Genomic DNA, 22,305 nt, shown 5'->3' on the forward strand with positions numbered 1-22,305 from the left:
GGTTAAGATCATTCGCTCGATTTAGATAAAAATTATTCACAAAACCGTGGAAAAACTTGCGGCTCCAAAGCAAGACCATGTTGAGGGTGGCTGGGTTCGATTCCCGGTGGCGGTCTACGCAATTTTCGGAAATTGTCTCGACTTTCCAGGGCATAAAAATATCATCGTGCTAGCCTCATGATATACAAATGCAAAAATGGGAACCTGGCTTATAAACTCGCGGTTAACTGATCTGGTTAGCTAACTGTGGAAGTGCTTAATGAACACTAAGCTGCGAGGCGGTCCTGTCCCAGTGTGGGGATTTAATGCCAATAATAAGAAGAAGAAGACTTGTAGAAAAAGACTAATAAATAATATATTTTTAATTCATTTGTTGATGAGGTATTTCCTTTGGTATTTCATAAGTTATAACGTGTTTTGAGGGGTCCAGATTTTGTCGTGAGAAATGCCTTATAATAATTGCTCAAAGTTCAAAAACTTAAGCGAAAAGATTCAACTTGTTGTAATGTTTCGAAGAGAAGGATTGGATAATGAAGACAACCCTTTCTCTGCATTTACCCCCGTATATAGTCAGTGGACTAGATATGTGCAATACTTACACAAAGTAACACATTTTCTAGGGGGGCTAGCCAGATCCTAGATGGGGCTATAGCCCCCTCCCCTAGCCCCCTGTAGTTACGCCAATGCTATGTATTACTTTCAACGACAACATGGTGTTATCTGATCGATGATGACCGACTTCTGCGAATATGGACCTCAACTTTAAGTACATTTTATTGTTAAATATCTTTTTGCCTTTCTCGTACAACTATGTTGTACCAGAAGGCTATAATTTCACTGCAAAAACATGTTTAAACATGTTTCGAAATGGACAAATTGATATGAAATTTGCGAAAAAGAATCCACGTGTCTTGGAGGAACTCGAACCCTCAGCCTCATCCTAGGGTTCAAGTCCCTCCAAGGCACGTGGATTCTTTTTCGCAAATTTCATATCAATTTGTCCATTTCGAAACATGGGCTTTGCATATGCACAGCCAAGATATTCGACAAAAAATCATTTTCGTACGGCCATGTTGCCGAATGATATGAAACTAATTGTTTTAAGTAGGGTGGGTGTACCAATTGTCGCCATACATAAGAAAAACTATTTTTAAAAACCCAGATTAATCCACCTAGCGGTGATGGTGCCTTTCTCGACCTTCGTAAAATGTGTGTGCTTGAAAAAAGATGAGCTAGTGGCTAGGAGTAAAAAAGACAAATTTCTTTGTCCGTTCTATGAAAATCAGATTATTTATGGCAAAGATATTGTAGATCCAGTTGAAAACCGAAAATCATATTTTGTCCCATTTCCGGATGTCGCAACTGCATCGCGAGTGGTGCCCTACTATGGCACAGTTGCGCACTACTCGCGATGCAGTTGCAACATCCGGAAATGCGATTTCGCGGGACCTTGGTTCGGTTTTCAGCTTGATCTACAATATGCTGTAGCGTCTCCCTTGGGTATTGATGTTCAAGTCGTTTTCGGAACCGAAATAAAAACCACTGATTTATTCACTGGTTACTTTTATTGGCGACCACTCGCGACAGTAATTGGATTCGTTCTGTCTTAGACCAACCTGAATACCGGATATTATTTACTTCTCCCTCTTTTCATTCTTTCTCACTCTCTTCAAATCGATCTTACGTTACTTACCACGTTGAGGGGTAAGACATTGATGCTCAACAAGAATATGGTTATAATATGGACTCTACATCTCTTTTCTACTCTAATAAAAATAAAACAATGAAAAAAAAAATGCTTCTGATACAGGTTGCTTGAACCATCTAGTGGCTACTATATCTAGCTGGTAATTTCTTATCACGTTTGGGACGTATCAATGTACTGTATTCCTTGGCTTGAAGTCTCTTCATTGTGTTTCCTTCCTTTGCTGTTGTTGGACCATCCCTCTCATCAAGTTCTGCTTCTGGTACATCCTGATAGTGAGCAGGTCGAAAGACCGGAGTTTCTGGTTCGATGTCCTGCTCAGATGCTTTTGTCGATGGCCATTTCCTCAGGTGAGACACCGGGCGGCGGTACATAACACCTTCTTCGTTAGTGACGACCACGTCATTTCCTGTTCTCTTTATAACTTTAAACTTATCGAGTTTGAACTTTGGTTCAAGTTTTCCAGTCTCGTTGTTTTTCAATAGAACATCGTTCCCAACTTCGATATCCGATGGTTTGGCATGCCTACGGTGATCCGCATAAGCTTTCCCCTGCATCTTTTTAATAGCATCTTTGTCTCGAGTTTCTTCATCTTGACGCCAATGAGTTTCAGTCCTTAAAGACGGAAGTAAATCTTTAACTGGTCTGCCGGTCAATAATTCCATCGGTGCTTTTCCTGTTACTGAGTGAGGTGTCGTGTTGTATGCATACACATAATCTTGAACGGCTTTTCTCCAATCAGCTTTAATCGCTTTAGCAATACGTAGGGTACGTAATATTCCCTGATTTTGCCTTTCCACTAAGCCATTCATCTGTGGCCAATAAGGAATAGTACGAACAAGGCGGATGTTTTTAGAATTGCAGTAATTGGAGAATTCTTCACTGGAAAATGGTGGCCCATTATCACTACGGATAGTTTCAGGATATGTGTGTTCTCGAAACATTTCTTCAAGAGCCTCAATTGTCTTTGATGCATTAGTTCCTTTCATTTCAGTTACCCTGATAAAGCGACTGTAATAATCGACAGTAACCAGAAATGTAGCACATTCTTTTGCCGAAAAAAAATCAATAGCGATTTCTTGCCAAGCTCGATCCGGCATTTCCTTCCGCAGCATAGGTTCCGGTGGACATTGTGAGCTGACAGCTGCACATCCAGCGCACTCTTGAGTGTATTCCCTGACGTCTCGGTCCATGTATGGCCACCATACCTTCTCACGAAGGTTACGTCGCATTGTCACTATTCCAGGATGCCCTCGATGGGCTATCACCAATGCTCTCCGTCTAAGGCTCGATGGAAGAATGATTCTCTCGTCTCTCACTATGATTCCGTCAATAATCCCTAATTCATTTGAGAAGGCTTGGTAGCTGATTAGGCCTGGAGACCATTCATGGCTTTGTAACGCTTTCGACACCGCTTGAAGAACTTCGTCTCGAATGGTTTCGTCCTTGATTTGTTGAAGAGAGATTGCTGCAGGGTCGTCACCGATTCCACACAAATAATGCTCTGTCGCTTCGTCAAATGGTATGTCAGTTGTCGTTTCCGCTTTTACGCTCAATCGTGAGAGGACATCTGAAATATTAGATGTGCCAGGGATATGCTTCACGCAAAAATCGTACGGCTGGAGCCTTAACGCCCATCCTTCAGCTCTCGAACAAGCACGCTTTCCTTGTTGGTGTTTTCCTCCATAGATGTATTCTAATGTTTTATGATCAGTAAATATTGTGAACTGTGTCCCGAACAAATAGGGGTAGAATTTTTCGACCGCCCAAACAACTGCCAACGCTTCACGTTGAGTTTGCGGGTAAACTCTTTCCGTTTTAGTCAGACCTTTAGAGGCGAAGCTTATAATTCGTGACGTTTGTTCACCATTTCGCTGCGTGAGTACTGCACCAAGTCCCACTGGAGAAGCATCTACGTACAATTCAGTCTTGTCCTTTGGATCGAAGAATCCTAGCCGCCGAACAGTGTTCGACAACTCATTTCGGAGATCATCAAAAGCTTCTTGTTGTGCTTTCCCAAAGACATCAACGTCGCCTCTGATAAATTTACGCAGTGCTTCTGATCGCGTTGACAGATGCGGAATAAATTGTCCAACAAAATTGATAAGTCCAAGAAAGCTTCGTGTTTCTTCTCTCGATTCTGGTTTTCTGAAATTCTGAATAGCAGCGATCTTTTCATCTGATGGGCATATACCTGCAGTGCTCACTTTGAATCCCAAGATCTCGAGCTCAGTTACTCCAATCAGACATTTTGACTTATTCAATGTGGCATTATTCTTTTTTAGGACGGACAGCACTTTCTGCAGTCGAGTGTCATGCTCTTCTTGAGTACTTCCAGCTACCACAACGTCGTCGATGTATACCACAACACCGTCAATGCCGGCCAACATCTCGGACATTACTCGCTGGAATATCTCAGGAGCACAATTGATTCCGAACATTAGCCGCTTGAATCTCATGAGCCCTCTGCTTGTCATGAAGGTTGTGATTCCTCGAGATTCTGGGTGAAGCTCAATATGGTAGTACGCAGAAGTAATATCTAGTTTGGAGAAGATTGTTGATCCTCTTAGCTTGTTCAAGAAAGTTTCAATCATGGGGAGTGGGTAATGTTCCCGCTGTATCGCTTCATTGGGATACTTCATGTTGATGCACAATCTTATGTCGTCTTTCCCTTTGGGCACCACGACCATGGGTGATATCCATTCTGGTGGTCCCGAAACCGGTTCAATCACGTCACTATTGAGCATCTCAAGTATTTTCTGATCTACTTTCTGTTCCATTGCTGCAGGAATTCTTAGGTATGCGATTTTCTTCGGTAGCACGCGGCTGTCGATAGATAATTTTATTTGAACATTGGGGAATTTCGGAAACGCTTCATTTCCAACCACTATGCTTTGAACCTCAAGCCCGACTTTCAAAACTTTTAGGTCTTCTGCCGTTCGTTTACTAAGAAGCGATTTCTGTGAACCTTCAATAACGAAGAATTCAGCGTAAGTTTTGGGCTTGAATTCATTTACTGAAATCCACGCTTCAAAGATTGTCAAGACCCGCAGTGGTTCTTGAGTAGCGTAAGCTAGAACTTTGCGATCGTATTGAAACCTTTTTTTTTAAAATAATCGCATTGGCTTTTATGAGTTCTTCCCAAACCTGTTCGGTAACCGTATTGATTGCAGCTCCCGAATCAATTAAGAAGATAACAGGATGCTGATCAATTTTACACGTAATAAATCCATCGTTTTTTCGGCTCATCTATGCAAAAGAGACAAAATTAGGAGCTATGTTTAATACTATCTAATTTATTGGTAGAGACGCTACTATCCCTCAATTTAACATGTCAGGTATGTTTACTTGTAATTAAAGCATGTAAAAAATGACATAATGAAATAAGATAAAATTATTCTACCTTCATCGAATCATCCGACATCTTGCGATAGCCTAGGGGCTCCATGTCGTCTCGGTCGATATCTTGTACGGTATTGGTATCCTCATCGGCACGCTTCCAAGTGCTGCGGGCTTTGAGCTGCGACTTTCTTATTGCTCTGCATTTCCTGGCGAAGTGGCCCATACGGCCGCAATTGTTGCATTTGGAATTTCGGGCAATGCACATTTGCGAGTCTTTGAAGTGTTTCCATGAACCGCAGCGATCGCATTCCGATCGAACACGATTTCCCTCATTCCACGGCTTCTCTCGTTTGAACGAAGTCATTCCGGAAGATCGCTCCTTGGATTGTTGCTTTCTGTTCCAGATTTGTTTCACCGCTGAGACGCTAGCTGAGTCGGATTCAACTTTGAACGGCTGGGATTTCTGCTTTTGCTTCATCAGTAGTTCTCGATTTATGGCGTAGTTGGTCAACTCGTCGAGGTCCATCGTGCTCTCGAGACCTTTGTCTCTAACCCTTTCATCCCGGGCACCCATAGTTACTTGTTGCAAAATTTCCTTCTCCTCCCGGTCTCGGAAATCACATCTGGAAGCTTGCGTGCGAAGCTTGAGAACGAAGTGATTGAAAGATTCGTCAGCAGACTGCTTAAGCGAGCGAAAAACTTCTAATTCGACCCGCTCATTGCGTTTTCCGACGAAGAAGTGATTCAAACGTTTGACCGCGTTATCGAACTCGGGGATTTCTTCTGGTGCTAGAGGCACTTTCGATGGTTCTGGATAGATTTCTCCAGATACTGGCCTCAGATTGTAATAAATCCTTTGGAGACCCCGGCCTCCGCGTGCTAGCATGAATACCAGTTTACCATGCTGTGAATCAATCTGTTTTAACTCCAGCAACAACTCGAACGCTCTAAGCCACTCTTCCCACTCTCGGCGGAGATCCGATGCATCTACCGCTTCGTTGAAAGGCGCTAAGGGGTAACTGTTATCATCCATCTGAAAATCATTCATTTTTTTCTTCTGATTATTGCATACGTAGAAAATCATGAAACATTTAATAGAGGCTTTTCTAATAACGACTGGTAAATACTAAACTGATATGTAGATTGCGAACAATTATAAATGTTTTCTAATCAACGCATCACAAAATCACAACACTTAGTTCATAACCAAATTGGATACACCTGTATCGTACCTATCAGCCTGGAGCTGTCATAATATTCTTTAGGTATGTTACTAATCAATCAGAACCTTAACCATTTTTCTTTGTGCTTCTTCACCCGGACTCAACTTTTATACCTAAATATGCTTCAGTCTCCATCTGGACTCATTTTGGTTACAATGTGTCTCTTGGTCGCTACCGGTTTATTATTATTATTTTTTTTACCTGTTTGCACCACGGCCTTCAACCGACTTTTGTTTTGTGTGTGTGTGTGTGTGCATTTTGGTCTTCAACCAGAGGCATCTTTTCCGTTCAAGTATGTGTTTTGGTCTTCAACCGATCTCGCATCTTTTCTTTTTTTCTTTTGTGCGCTTCGGTCTTCAGCCGGTCTCGCATCGTTTCATTTAAGTGTGTGTGTATGTGCTTCTGTCTTCATCTGGTCTCGCATATTTTAAATGTGTGCGCTTTGGTCTTCAACCAGTTTCGCATCTTTTGCTTTAAGTGTGTGTGCTTCGGTCTTCAACCGGTCTCGCATCTTTTACATTTGATTGCCAGGCTTGCTAACAAGCTTACCCTCCACAATGTATGTATATTTTAGTCTATACAGAATATACCTATCTCGGACCAGAGTAAGGACTTCTTGTAAATAGTGTGCGTGCGCTTCTATATGACCATTCCTAAATCTTAGGTATGGCCGTCAACCACGCCATTTTTTTTATTTTTTTTTTTAGATTCGATTATCAATTTTTTTTTCTTTCTAAAACTTTTACACCTTTAACCTTCTAATGAATCCACCATTTTGTCTCACAGTCTACAGTTTCGGCATGTTAATGAATGGAAAAAAAATCTTCAGAAAGCGATAAAAAAATACTCAAATTACTAGAGCTAGGTCTGACAGCCTCTTTTACACGAAATAAATCCTCCTTCCACTTGTTAGCACTCACCTTGATTTATCCGTTCGGCTGCGCCAAATTGTAGCGTCTCCCTTGGGTATTGATGTTCAAGTCGTTTTCGGAACCGAAATAAAAACCACTGATTTATTCACCGGTTACTTTTATTGGCGACCACTCGCGACAGTAATTGGATTCGTTCTGTCTTAGACCAACCTGAATACCGGATATTATTTACTTCTCCCTCTTTTCATTCTTTCTCACTCTCTTCAAATCGATCTTACGTTACTTACCACGTTGAGGGGTAAGACATTGATGCTCAACAAGAATATGGTTATAATATGGACTCTACATATGCTAATAAGAATTTCGACATTTTTGTTTCCTTTTCCAATCTTTTTGACGTACATAACCCTGTTTTATTTCACCCAGTCATATATTTTAAGGATATCACTTTTGGATGTTAGTTGAACTGAAGCTCCGACTACACAAAAAGAAAACGAAAATGTCATTCCCATCACGCGAGCGGAGGGCAATATTTGTTATGATATAAATCTCATGACCGTCTTTCCGCCAAACTCCCGTATGAAGTGGGAGAGACAGAGACATCATCTCAGTTCGTCGAGCTGAATCGATTGGTATATAACACTATGGGTCTCCAGGCCTTCTGTAAAAGTTTGGTTTTTGGAGCGAACATACAGCCTTTTCGTATAAAAAGGCTAAAATGGTGTTTCGGCCATAACTTCCGACCCCATAGTCCGATCTAGCCAATTTTCAATAGGAAACAATGGGACAGGATTCTGCGTCGAATGCAACTTGTTGCGTGTGAATCGATTAAGGTTAGGTGTCCGAAAAATAGGTGACATTTTTGCGATTTTTATGAAAAAGGTATTTTGGTCATAACTTCCGATCCCATAGTCCGACCTGTCTAATTTTCAATAGGAAATAATGGGAAAGGATTTTGCGTCGAATGCAATTTGTTGCGAGCAAATCGGTTGAGAATAAGTGCCTGAAAAATGAGTGACATTTCTTACGCAATATTTTCGTATGAATTTGTATTTTGGCCATAACTCTCGATCCCATAGTCCGATCTGGCCAATTTCAAACAGGAAATAATGGGATAGGATTCTGCGTCGAATGCAACTTGTTGCGAGCAAATCGGTTGAGGATAAGTGTCCGAAAATGAGTGACGTTTTTTACGCGATTTTTTTTGTATGAATTTGTATTTTGACCATAACTTTCGATACCATAGTCCGATCTGGCCAATTTCAAATAGGAAACAATGGGACAGGATTCTGCGTTGAATGCAACTTGTTGCGAGCAAATCGGTTGAGGATAAGTGCCCGAAAAATGAGTGACATTTTTTACGCGATTTTTTCGTAGGATTTTGTATTTTGGCCATAACTTTCGACCCCATAGTCCGATCTGGCCAATTTCAAATAGGAAACAATGGGACAGGATTCTGCGTCGAATGCAACTTGTTGGGAGCAAATCGGTTGAGGATAAGTGCCCGAAAAATGAGTGAAATTTATACGCGATTTTTCGTATGATTTTTTATTTTGGTCATAACTTTCGATCACATAGTCCGCACTGGCCAATTTCAAATAGGAATCAATGCGACAGAATTCCGCGTCGAATGCAACTTGTTGCGAGCAAATCGGTTGAGGATAAGTGTCCGAAAAATGAGTGACATTTTTTACGCGATTTTTTCAAATGAATTTGTATTTTGGCCATAACTCTCGATTCCATAGTTCGATCTGGCCAATTTCAAATAGGAAACAATGGGACAGGATTCTGCGTCGAATGCAACTTGTTGCGAGCAAATCGGTTGAGGATAAGTGCCCGAAAAATGAGTGACATTTTGTTGAGTAGTTTTGCGCACACACACACACACACACACACACACACACACACACACACACACACACACACACACACACACACACACACACACACACACACACACACACACACACACACACACACACACACACAGACATCACCTCGATTCGTCGAACTGAGTCGATTGGTATATAACACTATGGGTCTCCGGGCCTTCTATAAAAAGTTTGTTTTTGGAGCGATCATATACCCTTTACCGTATACTTAGTATACGAGAAATGCAAAAAATAAGTAAAAGGCATGTGTGCGGACTCTATATATCAAACGAAAGGTTTTACTTCCTGCTCCTTAGAACAGCTGTGAAAACCAACAAAAAAATTGTTATTATCCTTAAAATTGATTAATCCATAATAGAAACGCATGCATCAGTTGTGGCACTATTCTTTATTTTGGTTCCTTATTTGGCAAATCCCATTGTTTTCTTATGGGACTGGCCAAATAGGGACCACTAGTGCGACAACTGGTGCAAAGGACGTCAAAAATTAAGCAAAATCAATTTTTACAATTATGCTTTGCTTATTTTGGAGAAAATCAAAAGTGTTATCGTATCATATGAATATGCTTTATCGATATGAACTTGGTTTGCAGTGATTTGATTGGTCATTTGGCATATAAAGCACTAGTGCGACAACTGGTGCTATAGCCACAACTGGTACATCTAGCCTATATCGTCAATTTCGAAAATTGAGCTCGAAATGAGCGTATATGTGGTAGCACAGAGAAAACGATGATAAAGTCGAATCAACGAAAAATCAAGGAAAATCCCTCAACTAGGTTGAAGCCAATGCTCCAAAGCGACAAGGACTTTTTTGACTTCAAATTTATTTATTTAATTATGTTTGTTTTAGTCAGCATTATACGGTTGATCCCGGTCGAACTTCAGATGTTCGTTTCCTGGGATCATTCTCAAGAGCTGTTGGAGTTTGACGTGATAAGCATAAGCATGAGCATTATGACAATTCGTAGTTGCTACTCCGTGATCGACTAAACCTTCGAAATTGTACAGAGAACTCAATAAATAAGGCTTGGGATTAGCTACCCCTTCTCAATGTACACGTACACGGGAGCTCAAATATTTAAAGTCAATTACGGCGCCGCCCACGTCCTTTCGATCATATAAGAAAGGAAGGATTGTTAGTCCGACTCTTGTTGCTAATTGAGACCGAGTGTACCTCTGCATATCCACGATTATCTTGGGATAATATATCGTTTTAGTTACAAAGAATAATTTATCTGGATTCACTTCGGTAAGCGATACGATCTATGATCCCATAAAATACCACTAATACGCTGTCTCGCGACGAGTAAAAAGTTAAAACATGCACGCCCGGTGGCATATGAAAACTGAGGAGAATCGCGTTTTGGACGATCGAACGGAAGCGCAGCATTCGGTACTCACTTGCTACTGCAAACTATTGAAGATCGCGCTTGTTTTGTCCCGAGCAAAGCGCAATACATCCGCCTGAGCCACCGAACACCAAACAGATAATTTTCCATTTTCGCGAGGACTAAAACACGCACTGTACTTAATTGCTCGATGGCTACTGCAAACTATTCAGAACTGTTGGAGTTTGACGTGATGGGTTAAAAGCAAGCTCTCCCAGACCGGCATGCCGTATTCGATCACGAGAGGATGATTTGTTTGGAGGCAGCAAGCTTATTCTTCAGGGGCAATGATGATATTATATTGTTAATAAAGATGTAATAGCAAATTCAACAGAACGTTCCACTTCGTCAGTGTTTCAGGGTTAAGTAAAGTTAACAACCCTCAGCTGGAACAATCGTGGGGAATTTGGAGTGAGGAATTATGATGGCCTGGTTCTTCGCCACGTTGATACAGATCTTCCGACAGGTAGTGTACTATGTGAGGACATCCAGGCTTCGTCATCTGCGAACAGAAACAAAATGCCACCTTCTAAACGTAGTGGCGTGTCGGAGGGTAACACGTTAAGCAACAGGGGTTTGAACAGACTACCCTGAAAGAAGCCTCCGATGACGTAGTGCGCATCGGAGTTTTTTGTCTTTATTATAGAGGCTGGCTCACCTCTTAAACGCATTGGAACTCACTCCGCTGATTAAGACCCGGAATGTCATCGCCGACTACGGTAGTTCTCTACGGACACGAGACCTGGACGATGCTCGTGGAGGACCAACGGGCACTGGAAGTTTTCGAAAGGAAAGTGCTGCTTATCATCTATGATGGAGTGCAGATGGAGGACGGTACATGGAAGAGGCGAATGAACCACGAGTTGCATCAGCTGTCGGGAGAATCATCCATCTTTCACATCGTGAAAATCGGAATACTGTGGTGGGCCGGACACGTCGCTAGAATGACGAATAGAAATTCAGTGTAAATGGTTCTCGACAACGATCCAACGATCCGATCGATCAACTGGAAGACGATTTGCGGATCCTCCGCCGACTGCGTGGTTGGCGACGTGTAGCCATGAGCCGAGTAGAATGGAGAAGACTTCTTTGCACTGCACAGGACACTCTGGCCTTGGACTGATAATAAATATCATCTCCGACAGAATGTTGCTGAAGATTTTCTCCAAGTAGCAGGGAAGATTATTTCGCAAAGTTTGGACTTTGGATATGGGAATAGAAAAAAACATGGGGTGAATCTTAACAATAAAGTCAAGTGGTGAATTTCAAATTCACCACACGGTTTTTGTACTCCTAATATCAAAAGTTCACCTTAATGCGTAAGTTTGAAGAAATACTCATTAGAAACGATTATTTTCACCAGAAATTTATTATTAATTCAAAATTTAGCTCACTTTTCATTTTATAGTCGCATTAGTGCTATTGGCAGCGCCGTAGCGTAGGGTTGGCCCGCGCCAAGGGCGCCAGCATCTAGGGGGCGCCGAAATCAAGAATAACCCGAAATCAAGAAATTTCATTGAAATTTATTCGTTAAGGTGCCAATTGATAACAAACCGACTACAGATTTGAGTAAACTGAAGCAAACAAAGATATTATTTATGTCTATACCAAAATGTCATCTAGATGGTTCAACTCGATTAAGAGAAATTCTTAAAGTATCTTATTCGTGAAAATTATTAGGTTTGACACCCACATTGTGAAATCGGTTAGATCCATTTTAGTCACTATCATGTTACCAAGTGACTTGTGGAATAGCAGTGCTGACAATTCACTCTCAAATCATCGGTTTAAAATGATTCAATTTTTCCCAGTGTATTCTTTTAGGGAATACTCCCATCCATCCATCTAAATGGTGCTATGGCTAATGTGCCATTTCCGATTCCCGGAAATCAGTAGAACTGTGATTAAAGAACACAGTTTTGCTGTCCAAAATATGCTGAGTACAGCAGGGAATCAATTTTTGTGAAATGTGCTTGCGAAACAAGCGACAAAAGAGAACCAACGACAAAGCTTTGTTTTTGTAGGAGATAATAATGACAAAGATCCGAAAATTTTTGTCAGCAACGAAAAAGAAGACAATCTTGTTGCTAACTTTTCATATCGTTATTTTGCACTATTTCTAGAGTAAATTTCGGTTTTATTCTATCATAGTTTCTGCTTTTATGGAAATATTCGAGAATCTAACAATGATTACAAAATTAGCATCGTATTCTCGGAAATATCAGAGCATGCAAGGCAAATGATTCTTGTCATATTGTGTTCGGGTTGTGATAAAGGTTTGTCGCTAGGTGCGTTTGTCAGTAACAAACTCTGTTGACGACAAAGGGTATATTGTTAGGCGTTGCTCGAATATTGATTCCCTGGAGTACAGAATTTTCAAACCGTGTGGATTTTGCAATGGCATTTGGCTTCCATTGAACCCAATCAACAAAAAAATGTTCCGGACAACGACAACAACGACAATCCTTCGCAATCTTTCTCTGTAGTTTATAATCTCTTTTGTAGCTATCTGACGTTTCTGATAGACAGAAGCAACTGCATAGTGGGATTTTGGCAACTAAATATTTAGTTTTAGCTCAGAGTTTTATTTTCTTCTTGGTCCTTTTGCTTCCTATGGCAATTGGGACCCATTTTAAAGTTGGAATATTTTGCCCAACTATGTACAGGAGTGTCTGCAAACCAACATCAGAGCCATACCAGAGTAACATTTGTCTTGACCAGAATATGTCTGACGGCGATTTCGGCCACCAACCAACCAACCAACCCACTATAGTATGTCGTGATTCCGACTATCAACAGAGTTGGATTTTATTACCCCGAATAACTCGAATAGCGATTCCGAACATCGATCATACCACTTCAGAGCAGATTTTCATTGACACTACTACGTCCAGATGTATTCCCAAATCATCGATAGACTCACTCCAAAGTTGTATTTTTCTTGCTCCGAATAGGTAAGATAGCGTTTCCTGCCTTCAACTAATCTACTATAGAATAGAGGTTTCCTCGATTCCATTAACTTCGATGGCGATTCTAAACATCGACCATATTATTGGAGTTAGATTTTATTGTCCAAATTGATCCAGTAGTATAAGTACTATAATAATAACACGTCGACAGACCTACATCATTGTTAGATTTCCTTGATCCGAATACGTCCGATAGCGATTCCGACTTTCAACCGACGCACTTTAGAGTTAGACTTCATGCATTTTTTTTTAATATTTAGCAATCTGATTCGAGCATAAATTTCAGGCACCAAAACAACCCTTAGTGCATTGGGTAAAAATTGATGATTGTGAACATCTGAAAAATTTATTTGATTCGTATATGTTTCTTAAGCCCCACCTTTCCGTGTTATACTTTGTGAATTTCTGTAAAGAACTTTGAACAAATTTTATGATCTTCCATTTGGGGTAAATTACTGTAATCCATGTAAACTTTCAGGTATAAGTGCCGTTGAATATTGAATGTTTTCAATTATCTGAACATTTATTCTTACTTCTTTTAGGTAGGTAAGATCGAATTGCTCTTTTAATGTTAATTATTGCACATTTTTTGGAAAGAAAGGGGCGCCCAATGAACTTTCGCCAAGGGTGCTGGGAGTCCTCGCTACGGCTCTGGCTATTGGAAATCACTTTCAATAACATTGAATTATTTGGTCCAGCCCGAGGACAAGCGAAATACCACCAACAATAAATGCAAGCACAAAATCTGGACCATCAAAATCAGGGTAGTTTTGTGAAGGATTTTCAAAAGTTTGGATTTTTAGTCAGAAAATCGTGCTAAGGGATGAATCTTATGAAGACCAATTTTTTCCACAGTTCAGAATAGTTAACCAATAAACGAAAATCATACCAAGAATGCATTTTTCTCTTCTAAACGACACAACCAGGTACAAGTGATCGATGGGCTTCACTTTCATTCGTCTATCGGAAGGAAAGGATCTAGATGAACAATGCTCAGAACCGTAATTTCAAAAAGTTTTACCAATGATTGGGCCTTACTAATTTTTGTAAAAACTCAATAAAACAAATGTGTCCCGTACTATCCAAACCATAAAAAAATCATCCCACATTGGAATGCCGAGAAAATAACTAACCTAAAAATTTCCTGGACCAAACCAGGGATACAGTTCAGCCACTTCTAGCATGGCCTTGGCATGCTCAGCTCACAGCCAGGTAAAAATGGTTTGATAACATCATTCTTGGAAAAGTGATAAAAAATCGTCAGGTTTTCAGAACTCCTTTGTTTTGAATGTTGGAATTCCATCGTTTTTCAAGCTCAAACAATCAATTTGTAAAATCTCATATATCTGAAATAATCTCTACGATTTTTTCTAATTTACATTTAAATAAAAGAAGTGTAACACAACAAAAATATATTGGTTAGGGCGAGATTGCATACCAGTGAGTTTAACCATTGCGAAGTGATAATGTTTGCTAGGCAGATTTTGACTAAATGACTTCAATAATTTCGGCTCCGTTATGCTTGTCCACATCATTTGAAATTAGGTTTAAAACAAAAGAATAAGATGAATATTCATTTATTGTCTTTGATTCATGAAGAATGGTTAAAAAACAAAGAATGGAAGACTTAACTTGGGTGCTGGTACCGTGGAAAATCAAATTTCGGACACACTCAAACTTCGGACGCTTCAATTCGTATGGGAAATTTTCTGAAACATTTCATTAAAATGCTTCGTCATGCTTGATCAGAAGTACTAATAGTTTTAGCTTGTTTTAGTATATTTACATTCTAATAAGACATGTTAAAATAATACGACGAAATGATTAAAAGACAGCCTGAGCTGTGCAGTGCGAATTATTTTCAATTATTCTTCCCGGTACTGTGTAATCAGGTGTCCGAAGTTTGAATCTTTGTGTCCGAAATATGAATCCAACCCCGCTGGTGTCCGAGGTTTGAATCAAACAGAAGCCGGACAATTTCATAAATTTTAAACATTCTTTGCAATATCTTGCACATATTAAATACGTAGTTCAAAGATGAATACTATACTTAGTGATAGCAATGGTGATTTAAACGGTGTGATTTAAAATGTGAGTAAACAGGATGATTGTATATCAGAAAGTGCTTAAGCGTCCGAAGTTTGAGTTTGCACGGTATTAGACTAGAACGCAGGTTCCATTTGGAAGAAAAAAAAAGTTGTTCGGGACCCCTCGGTAGATTTTTTTAAGTACCCAGGAAATGAAAGATAAGAAACTATATTATCACGTGTTGGAGTTTTAGTGATGCTCATTTTTTTGTGATAATAATGTCCTACCAAACACGCCGTGATCTAGAATGGGTATCAGGCCATAAGGCCCAACGTTTATTAGGCCGAATGGTCATTAAGCTGAATGAGGAGTAAAAAGTGATAAATGAGAAACGAGAAGTGCAAAGTCAGTTCCTCCTCTTTTTTTTCATCTTTCCTCCATTTCCTTCCTCCTTTTTCCACTTTTCTCCTTTCTTCCTTTTTCATTCTGGGGGAACCTGTTTATTTCGACATTCATTATCCCTCCACTTCTTCTTTCTCCCCTTTCCCTTATTTATCATCCTATTTCTTTCTTCTTTTTTCCTTCTTTCTTCTTCTTTTTTCTTCTGTCTCCTTCTTTCTTCCTTCTTCCGTCTTCTTGAACCATTTTTTTTCTCACTTCTTTTTTTGACCTTAATCCCTTTTCCTTCTTCGTACTCCTTTTTCTTCTTCCTTCTCCCTTCTACCTTCTCTCTTCTCCTTTCTTCCCTTTTCCTTCATCCTTTTTTCTTTTTCCTACCTCCTCTTCTTTTTTCCTTCTTACTCCTTTCTTCTTACTTATTTTACTTTTCTTTAACCTTCTTTCTTTCTTATATTTTTTTCTTTCGTCTTCCTTCTTTTTGCCTTTCTCGTACAACAAAGTTGGTGAAGTGCACAGCGAGCAAGGCGGATCGATCAAGTGGAGGACGAATCTGCGGCCCCTCAGCCGACTGCAAGGTTGGCGACGTGTAGCCATGGACCGTGTTGAATGGAAAAGACTTCTTTGCACTGTACAGGCCAATTAGTCGATTTATTAGGCCGAACGGTTTCTAAGGCCGAATGGTCAATAAGCAGAATGAGAAGTAAAAAGAGATAAATGAGAAACGAGAAGTGCAATGGCAGTTCCTCCTGTTTTCTCCATCTTTCCTCCATTTCCTCTCTTCCTTTTTCCGCTTTTCTCCTTCCTTCCTTTTTCCTTCTTCTTTCGTTTTTCCTCATTTTTGTTTCGTCCTTGTTCTTTCTTTCTTTCTTCTCCTTATCCTTTCTTACTTTTTCATTCTTCTTCTTTCTCCTTTTCCCTTATTTTTCATCCTTTTTCATTCTTCTTGTAGACTTGTAGACTCTCGTAGACTTAACCTTCCTAAAGAATTAGAAAAAAGTTACACATTGTGCATTGGGGTCCATTTGGACCCAAGATTTCATTACAATCACAAAAACTCAAATTTCAACCGATTTTCGATCTTTAGGCACCAAACGAAAGCTGTAGGTTCGTAGAACATTCATCACAATAGACTACTCTAGTCCCCGGGGAACCTGAACTGTTTGAGCTTCTCAATTTGGCACCAAATTTTCGAGTTTAGTGTTATGAAATATGAAATTGCTTGCAAATATGTGCTCTGATGATCCCAACTGTATTTGCTATCTTGTATATGCCATTTCTGGGGAAATGTATCCCTCTAGTGGTCATCGGAGAGCCCTTTGGAAGATCCGAAACTTCCGTAAAACTTGCCAATTCTAAAATTTAAGCCCAGAGCTCCGCGATTTTTTCGTAACCATTCATTCTGACAAATACCCCAGGAACGGTCATCCGGATATTCCTGAAAATCCGTAAAAATGGCCAGGTCCATGGCGAATTGTGTATGTAATCAATAGTTAAAGTGCTCTGAGACCAAATGCTCCCAAAACCGGTGCTGCGAAAAATTCGGGTCATCCATACAAATGGTCAATTCCAAAAGTTCATCCCAGAGATTCGGATAATTTCGTAATCATCTATCCTGACGAATCCCAATCGTGACCCGCAAATGCTCCCGAAAGGGGCCGATACCACAAAATCATTCCAGAGCATTGCTATTTTATTGCCCTATGGATGGTTGGCAAATTATGTACGCAATAAATTGTTTAAGTCTTCTGAGATGACCACAAGGGGCCCTCCTTAGCCGTGCGGTAAAACGCGCGGCTACAAAGCAAGTCCATGCTCAGGGTGGCTGGGTTCGATTCCCGGTGCCGGTCTAGGCAATTTTAGGATTGGAAGTTGTCTCGACTTCCATGGGCATAAAAGTATCATCGTGCTAGCCTCATGATATACGAATGCAAAAATGGTAACCTGGCTTAGAAACCTCGCAGTTAATAACTGTGGAAGTGCTCAATGAACACTAAGCTGGGAGGCGGCTCTGTCCCAGTGTGGGGGTGTAATGCCAATAAGAAGAAGAGATGACCACAAACGGCTTCCGGGAAATCCGAAACATCTTTAAAAGTGGCCAATTCCAAAAGTTCATCACAAAGCAAATTTTCGAAGCTGTTTATATCAACAAATTGATTATGCAATAAATAGTGAAAGTCGAGTCAAGTACGAGACACTGAGGACGACCTTACTGTTGAGGTCGAAATACGTGTCTGTTAAGGTACAATTAAGTGGTGGGATTAAATGGGATTGTACAAACTCGTCTTATGACAAGTGAAAGTCTATAGTGACCCGAAATGACCACAATACGGTCGTCAGGAAACCCGAAACATCCGTAAAATAGGTTCATCCTAAAAGTTGATCCCAGAGCTTAGCATTTTTGTAAGCATTCATGTAGTAACGATATATTAAATGTGGAGTAAATAGTGAAAGTCCTCTGTGACCTACCAAAAGTTAATCACATTCGATTTTTTAGAAAACATTGTTAACGGCTCCGGTTCTCCGGGAAATTTGAGACATCCGCTAAAATTTTTAATTCCTGAAGTTTATCCCAGACCTCCACATTTTATTTCGAAAGCATCCATAGCGGGGAAGTAATTGTGCAATCAATAGTTGGAATTTTCTAAGACGTCTAAATGTCCACAAAACCGGGAACAACAAACCGGGAACTCTACCGAACTTCTTCCGGAAGCTTCTCCGGGAATTCCTCCAGAAATTCTCAAGGAAGTACGAATCCGAAATACTTTCAGGGATTTTCCGGATCTTCTGGAGTACAACTACTGTACCGAAGACTTTTATTATTGATTGCAAACACAATTCGCCAGGATAGTCGGTTGTCTGAGATAAACTTTTGGAATGGATCACTTTTACGAATGAACCGGATCTCCCGGTCTCTTAAGCACTTGGAGGTCAAAGAAGACTTTCCCTATTAATTTGCCAGATTGAAAGGTTACGAAAAAAAAACGCTGTGCTGAAAATTTGGAATTGTTCACTTTTACAAATGTTCCAGATCTTCCGAAGGATTGTTCCTGCGACATTTGTAGACCACAGAAGACTTTCACTATTGATAGCACTCATAATTCGCCAGAATGTATGGTTACGAAAAAATCGCTATGCTCTGGGGTGAACTTTTGGAATTGGCCACTTTCACGGATGTTCCGTATCTTCCGGAGGATCGTTTTTGTGGCATTTGGAAGTCCTAACTTTGATTTGCATGTTATAAAGCCAATTTTTCTCCAAATATGAGATTTTATATACATTTTGAAAGCTTGAAACCTCAGCTTTTCGATAGTTTAGTTTGTTTTGCTCGCAAAGCTTAACATCAAAAAGTTATGGAGGAAAACCTATTATTATAATAATTTTTTGCTATAAAATGGTCCCGCAAACCTAATCTCCCCAAATGTCCCTTCATCTGTAAGTGGGAGAATGAAATATAACCCTAGTACCACCTTATTGTGAGTGATTCGGTCGGTCCGAAACAAAAAATGCTTCTAAAAATGTTATCTCAGGGGAAGGGGGAGGGGGTTTATGTCCAAAACCATCCCCGTGGCTACGCCCTGACGCTGATACTGCCTGCGAGTGACATTTCGCAGACGGATGTATTCGCAGTGTATCAATCAACAATAAACTCAGTAAACTCGGTGATAATCCTTTGGTCACCACTGAGTAGTGTTCCGAGCTGAGCTCCTGATGGTATACCGACTGGGAGATGTGGTCGTTCATTTTGATGATGAAGATGTCGAGTGTTGTGTATCGGTAGTGTGCTGGAGTGTGAGAATCCTCCAGCCGTGGCTGGCCATACCCACTAAACCCTGCAGAACGGTTGGTTGCAAAATCTGGTCTTTCATGTTGGTGATGTCGAGCCAACTGGGTCCGAGTACAAAGCGGAGCTGATTCTTCCTAAGAAAGCGTTACTTTTTCCGACTGCTGACGGAATCCAGTATGTTGAAGTCGGAGCCATTCGCTGGTGGATTGATCAGGTGGTGCTGGCGCTTGAATCGATACTGCTGCAGCCATCCATCGCTTGTATGGTTGCAATTGTGGAAATACTGGGATCACTCTTCGGGGAGCCGAGATGGCAGGAAAGTTCACCTAGTCGATTACTGGAAGACGGTTCCTCTTCGTTCTGGTGGAAACTTTCCTCCGGAGGGAGTGTTGTAATTCTGACTTATTTAAGCATTTTAGTAACAATTTGCATATTTTCAGTCTTTTCAACATTATCCGAACTCCAAGAGGGTTTTCAGAATTTTCATAGATTTTCTAACATAATCGGGGAAAATTTTGTGCAATGAAATAACTAACTTATGTAACATGGAATGGTAACTTATGGAAAAGAGCATGATTGAAATTGTAGTTAATTAATATATCAAATGCTTTACTGAATTGAACAGAAAATCTTAATCTATGCATGAATTGCATAATAAAAGTAAATATTCCGCAATGCTCATGAAAGTTTTAATTAATAAAATGACAGATGAAAAGTACCTATATCAAGTTATTACATTATTCTATACATTAATGTAATAAATGTGTAAGCAGCAAACACAAATGCAATGTTGCGTAGCCAATATGAAGCTGATAAATATTCATTTAATCTTTTTTGCATACTCAAACTCAGAATTGCAGACATGCAACCACAATCGCTCTACAGGGGGGCAGTGACACCTGTCAACACAGAGAAACAGCCAACAGTCATGAGCACACGGTTGATTAATTTCAAGTGGATATTCCGCCATGCCAGTTGGTTGGGTACTTCTATTCAGTCACCCATTGCCGACGTCGTCGTCGTCGTCGCCGTTGTCGCTAAACCGACTGACAACATGTCACTCGATTCAGAGTTGGCAATTTTTGTCGAGACATTTTTCTCTACCTATGTTCCGTTCCCTTCCTTCGCACAAATCAATCCAAATGCTAGATGAAGTCTATCATGCAAATTGACATTTGCACGCCTTTGGAATGCTTCTACGTGACATTTGTGCCTGGAGCCAGGGTGGTGGTGCGGAGAATGGGATGCATCTGCTTTCGTCTGCTTGAGATAGGGCAAGGAGATATGACGCTCACTGCAGCAAAATTGTCACTTTCAGTTTCCAGAAAACCGAATTCCAAAGCAAAAATAACTGGCAATTCTTAGATTTTAATCAACATATGTTATTTGTGGCAGTGAACGTTGGAACAATGTCGATAAAAAAATATAATAAGAACAAAATATGGGCTTCCGGAAATTAAAAGAATGAATATTTTCAAAATTCCTTTAACAACGAAGGCAATGCAACAAAGAACTAAATTTCAAATATGCACATAACTTTACTATATTGCAGAAAAACTAATGCAAACTAACATAATTTTTCTTGGATGAAGAGTGCCATATCATATAACCCTACGCCGATGCTCTGTCTGTTCCCATCAACGGCAACCTCCACGGCAATGTTGTGCATCTATCTTAATGTCAAGTTTCGTGTTCGGTTTCATCATTACCACCAACATCAGTGCAGTGCCATGTGCTTCCTATTCCCGTGTTTAGTTTTGTTGACATGTTGACAGACCCGTCAAGAGATGGGAAATTATAATTGATAGATGTATCGGCAAATATCAACATAGAGAATGCTTGCTGGCAGAGGAGTTGAGCTGGGATCCATAGACTTAGAGAGTGAAAAAAAAACTTGGCCACGATGAAGCTTGCTATGTCTTACTACAGCTGAGTATTGTTTACCTGTCGATTGTTGGGACAAGCGTGTTTACCGAAGCATACAAAGAGTTAGTGCCTCTTTATATCGATAGCGACGAAAAAAATGCCAATGTTAGAACAAAATACCCAATTGAACACAAAAAATATCATACCTTTAGTATGATAATGTCATTGTACCTCATTTCATTTCTCTCTTAACATATATTAAAGTACACGTTAGTTTCTTTTCAGTGAGTAAATTGACGCTGCATCAAATGCAAAACGTTCAACACCGTGCCACAACAGTCGGAATTCGGCATTAGCTACTTTTTTTGGCTATAATTCAACCTATCCCTAGGATCGACGAAGCATCAACATCTGAAGTTATCACTGAAGCCTGAAACTCGCAGCAAAATCTAGTTAATTTTGTGTAAGATATTTGATCTACTTCTTATAGCCACGAACATTGAGAAGTTTCTCCACTAAATCGTTGAATCCAAAATAAGTCCAAAAGAAAGAACATTTCCTCGATCAGGCATTCAGGAACTTCCAAAGTATCGCGTGGAGGCTGTCGTTTACGGGTAGAGTGAAAAATAGATTAGACAGATTGATAATAAGCATTTTTTCCTTGATGTGTCTTTGTGAATCCACAACGTAACTAGCTTCATAAAGTAGTGATGGAAATATCATCAGCAAATGGTTGAAGCGTGCCCTTTAGAGGTAATACGAATACCGTGGACCCCCGATAATATGACCGCTTTTAATCTGAACACTTTTTAATTTGAACCCCGTTGGTTTGAAC

At 40.2% G+C, this 22,305-nt stretch overlaps 1 protein-coding gene and 1 long non-coding RNA gene across 7 annotated transcripts in view; both read right to left on the reverse strand.

Annotated features, from left to right (window-relative positions):
* The window catches only part of LOC134211884 (uncharacterized), a 301,614-nt gene that overhangs the window by 166,256 nt on the left and 113,053 nt on the right, over nt 1-22,305 (reverse strand). The gene's annotated exons all lie outside the window — the stretch shown is intronic.
* Nucleotides 4,963-7,324, reverse strand: LOC134216010 (uncharacterized). Of its 3 annotated transcripts, none has more exons than XM_062695052.1 (2): nt 7,191-7,324; nt 4,963-6,080 (listed from the first exon to the last, which is right to left on the reverse strand). In XM_062695052.1, exon 2 carries the CDS (start codon nt 6,078-6,080, stop codon nt 5,100-5,102), a length of 981 nt encoding a protein of 326 aa, XP_062551036.1. In that variant the 5' UTR covers nt 7,191-7,324; the 3' UTR covers nt 4,963-5,099. The 3 variants fall into 3 exon arrangements, with proteins under 3 accessions (XP_062551036.1, XP_062551038.1, XP_062551037.1); XM_062695054.1 differs by lacking the exon at nt 7,191-7,324 and adding an exon at nt 6,472-6,943; XM_062695053.1 differs by lacking the exon at nt 7,191-7,324 and adding an exon at nt 6,280-6,420.

Source organism: Armigeres subalbatus, chromosome 2 (assembly GCF_024139115.2).
Source record: "Armigeres subalbatus isolate Guangzhou_Male chromosome 2, GZ_Asu_2, whole genome shotgun sequence".
Taxonomy (NCBI): domain Eukaryota; kingdom Metazoa; phylum Arthropoda; class Insecta; order Diptera; family Culicidae; genus Armigeres; species Armigeres subalbatus.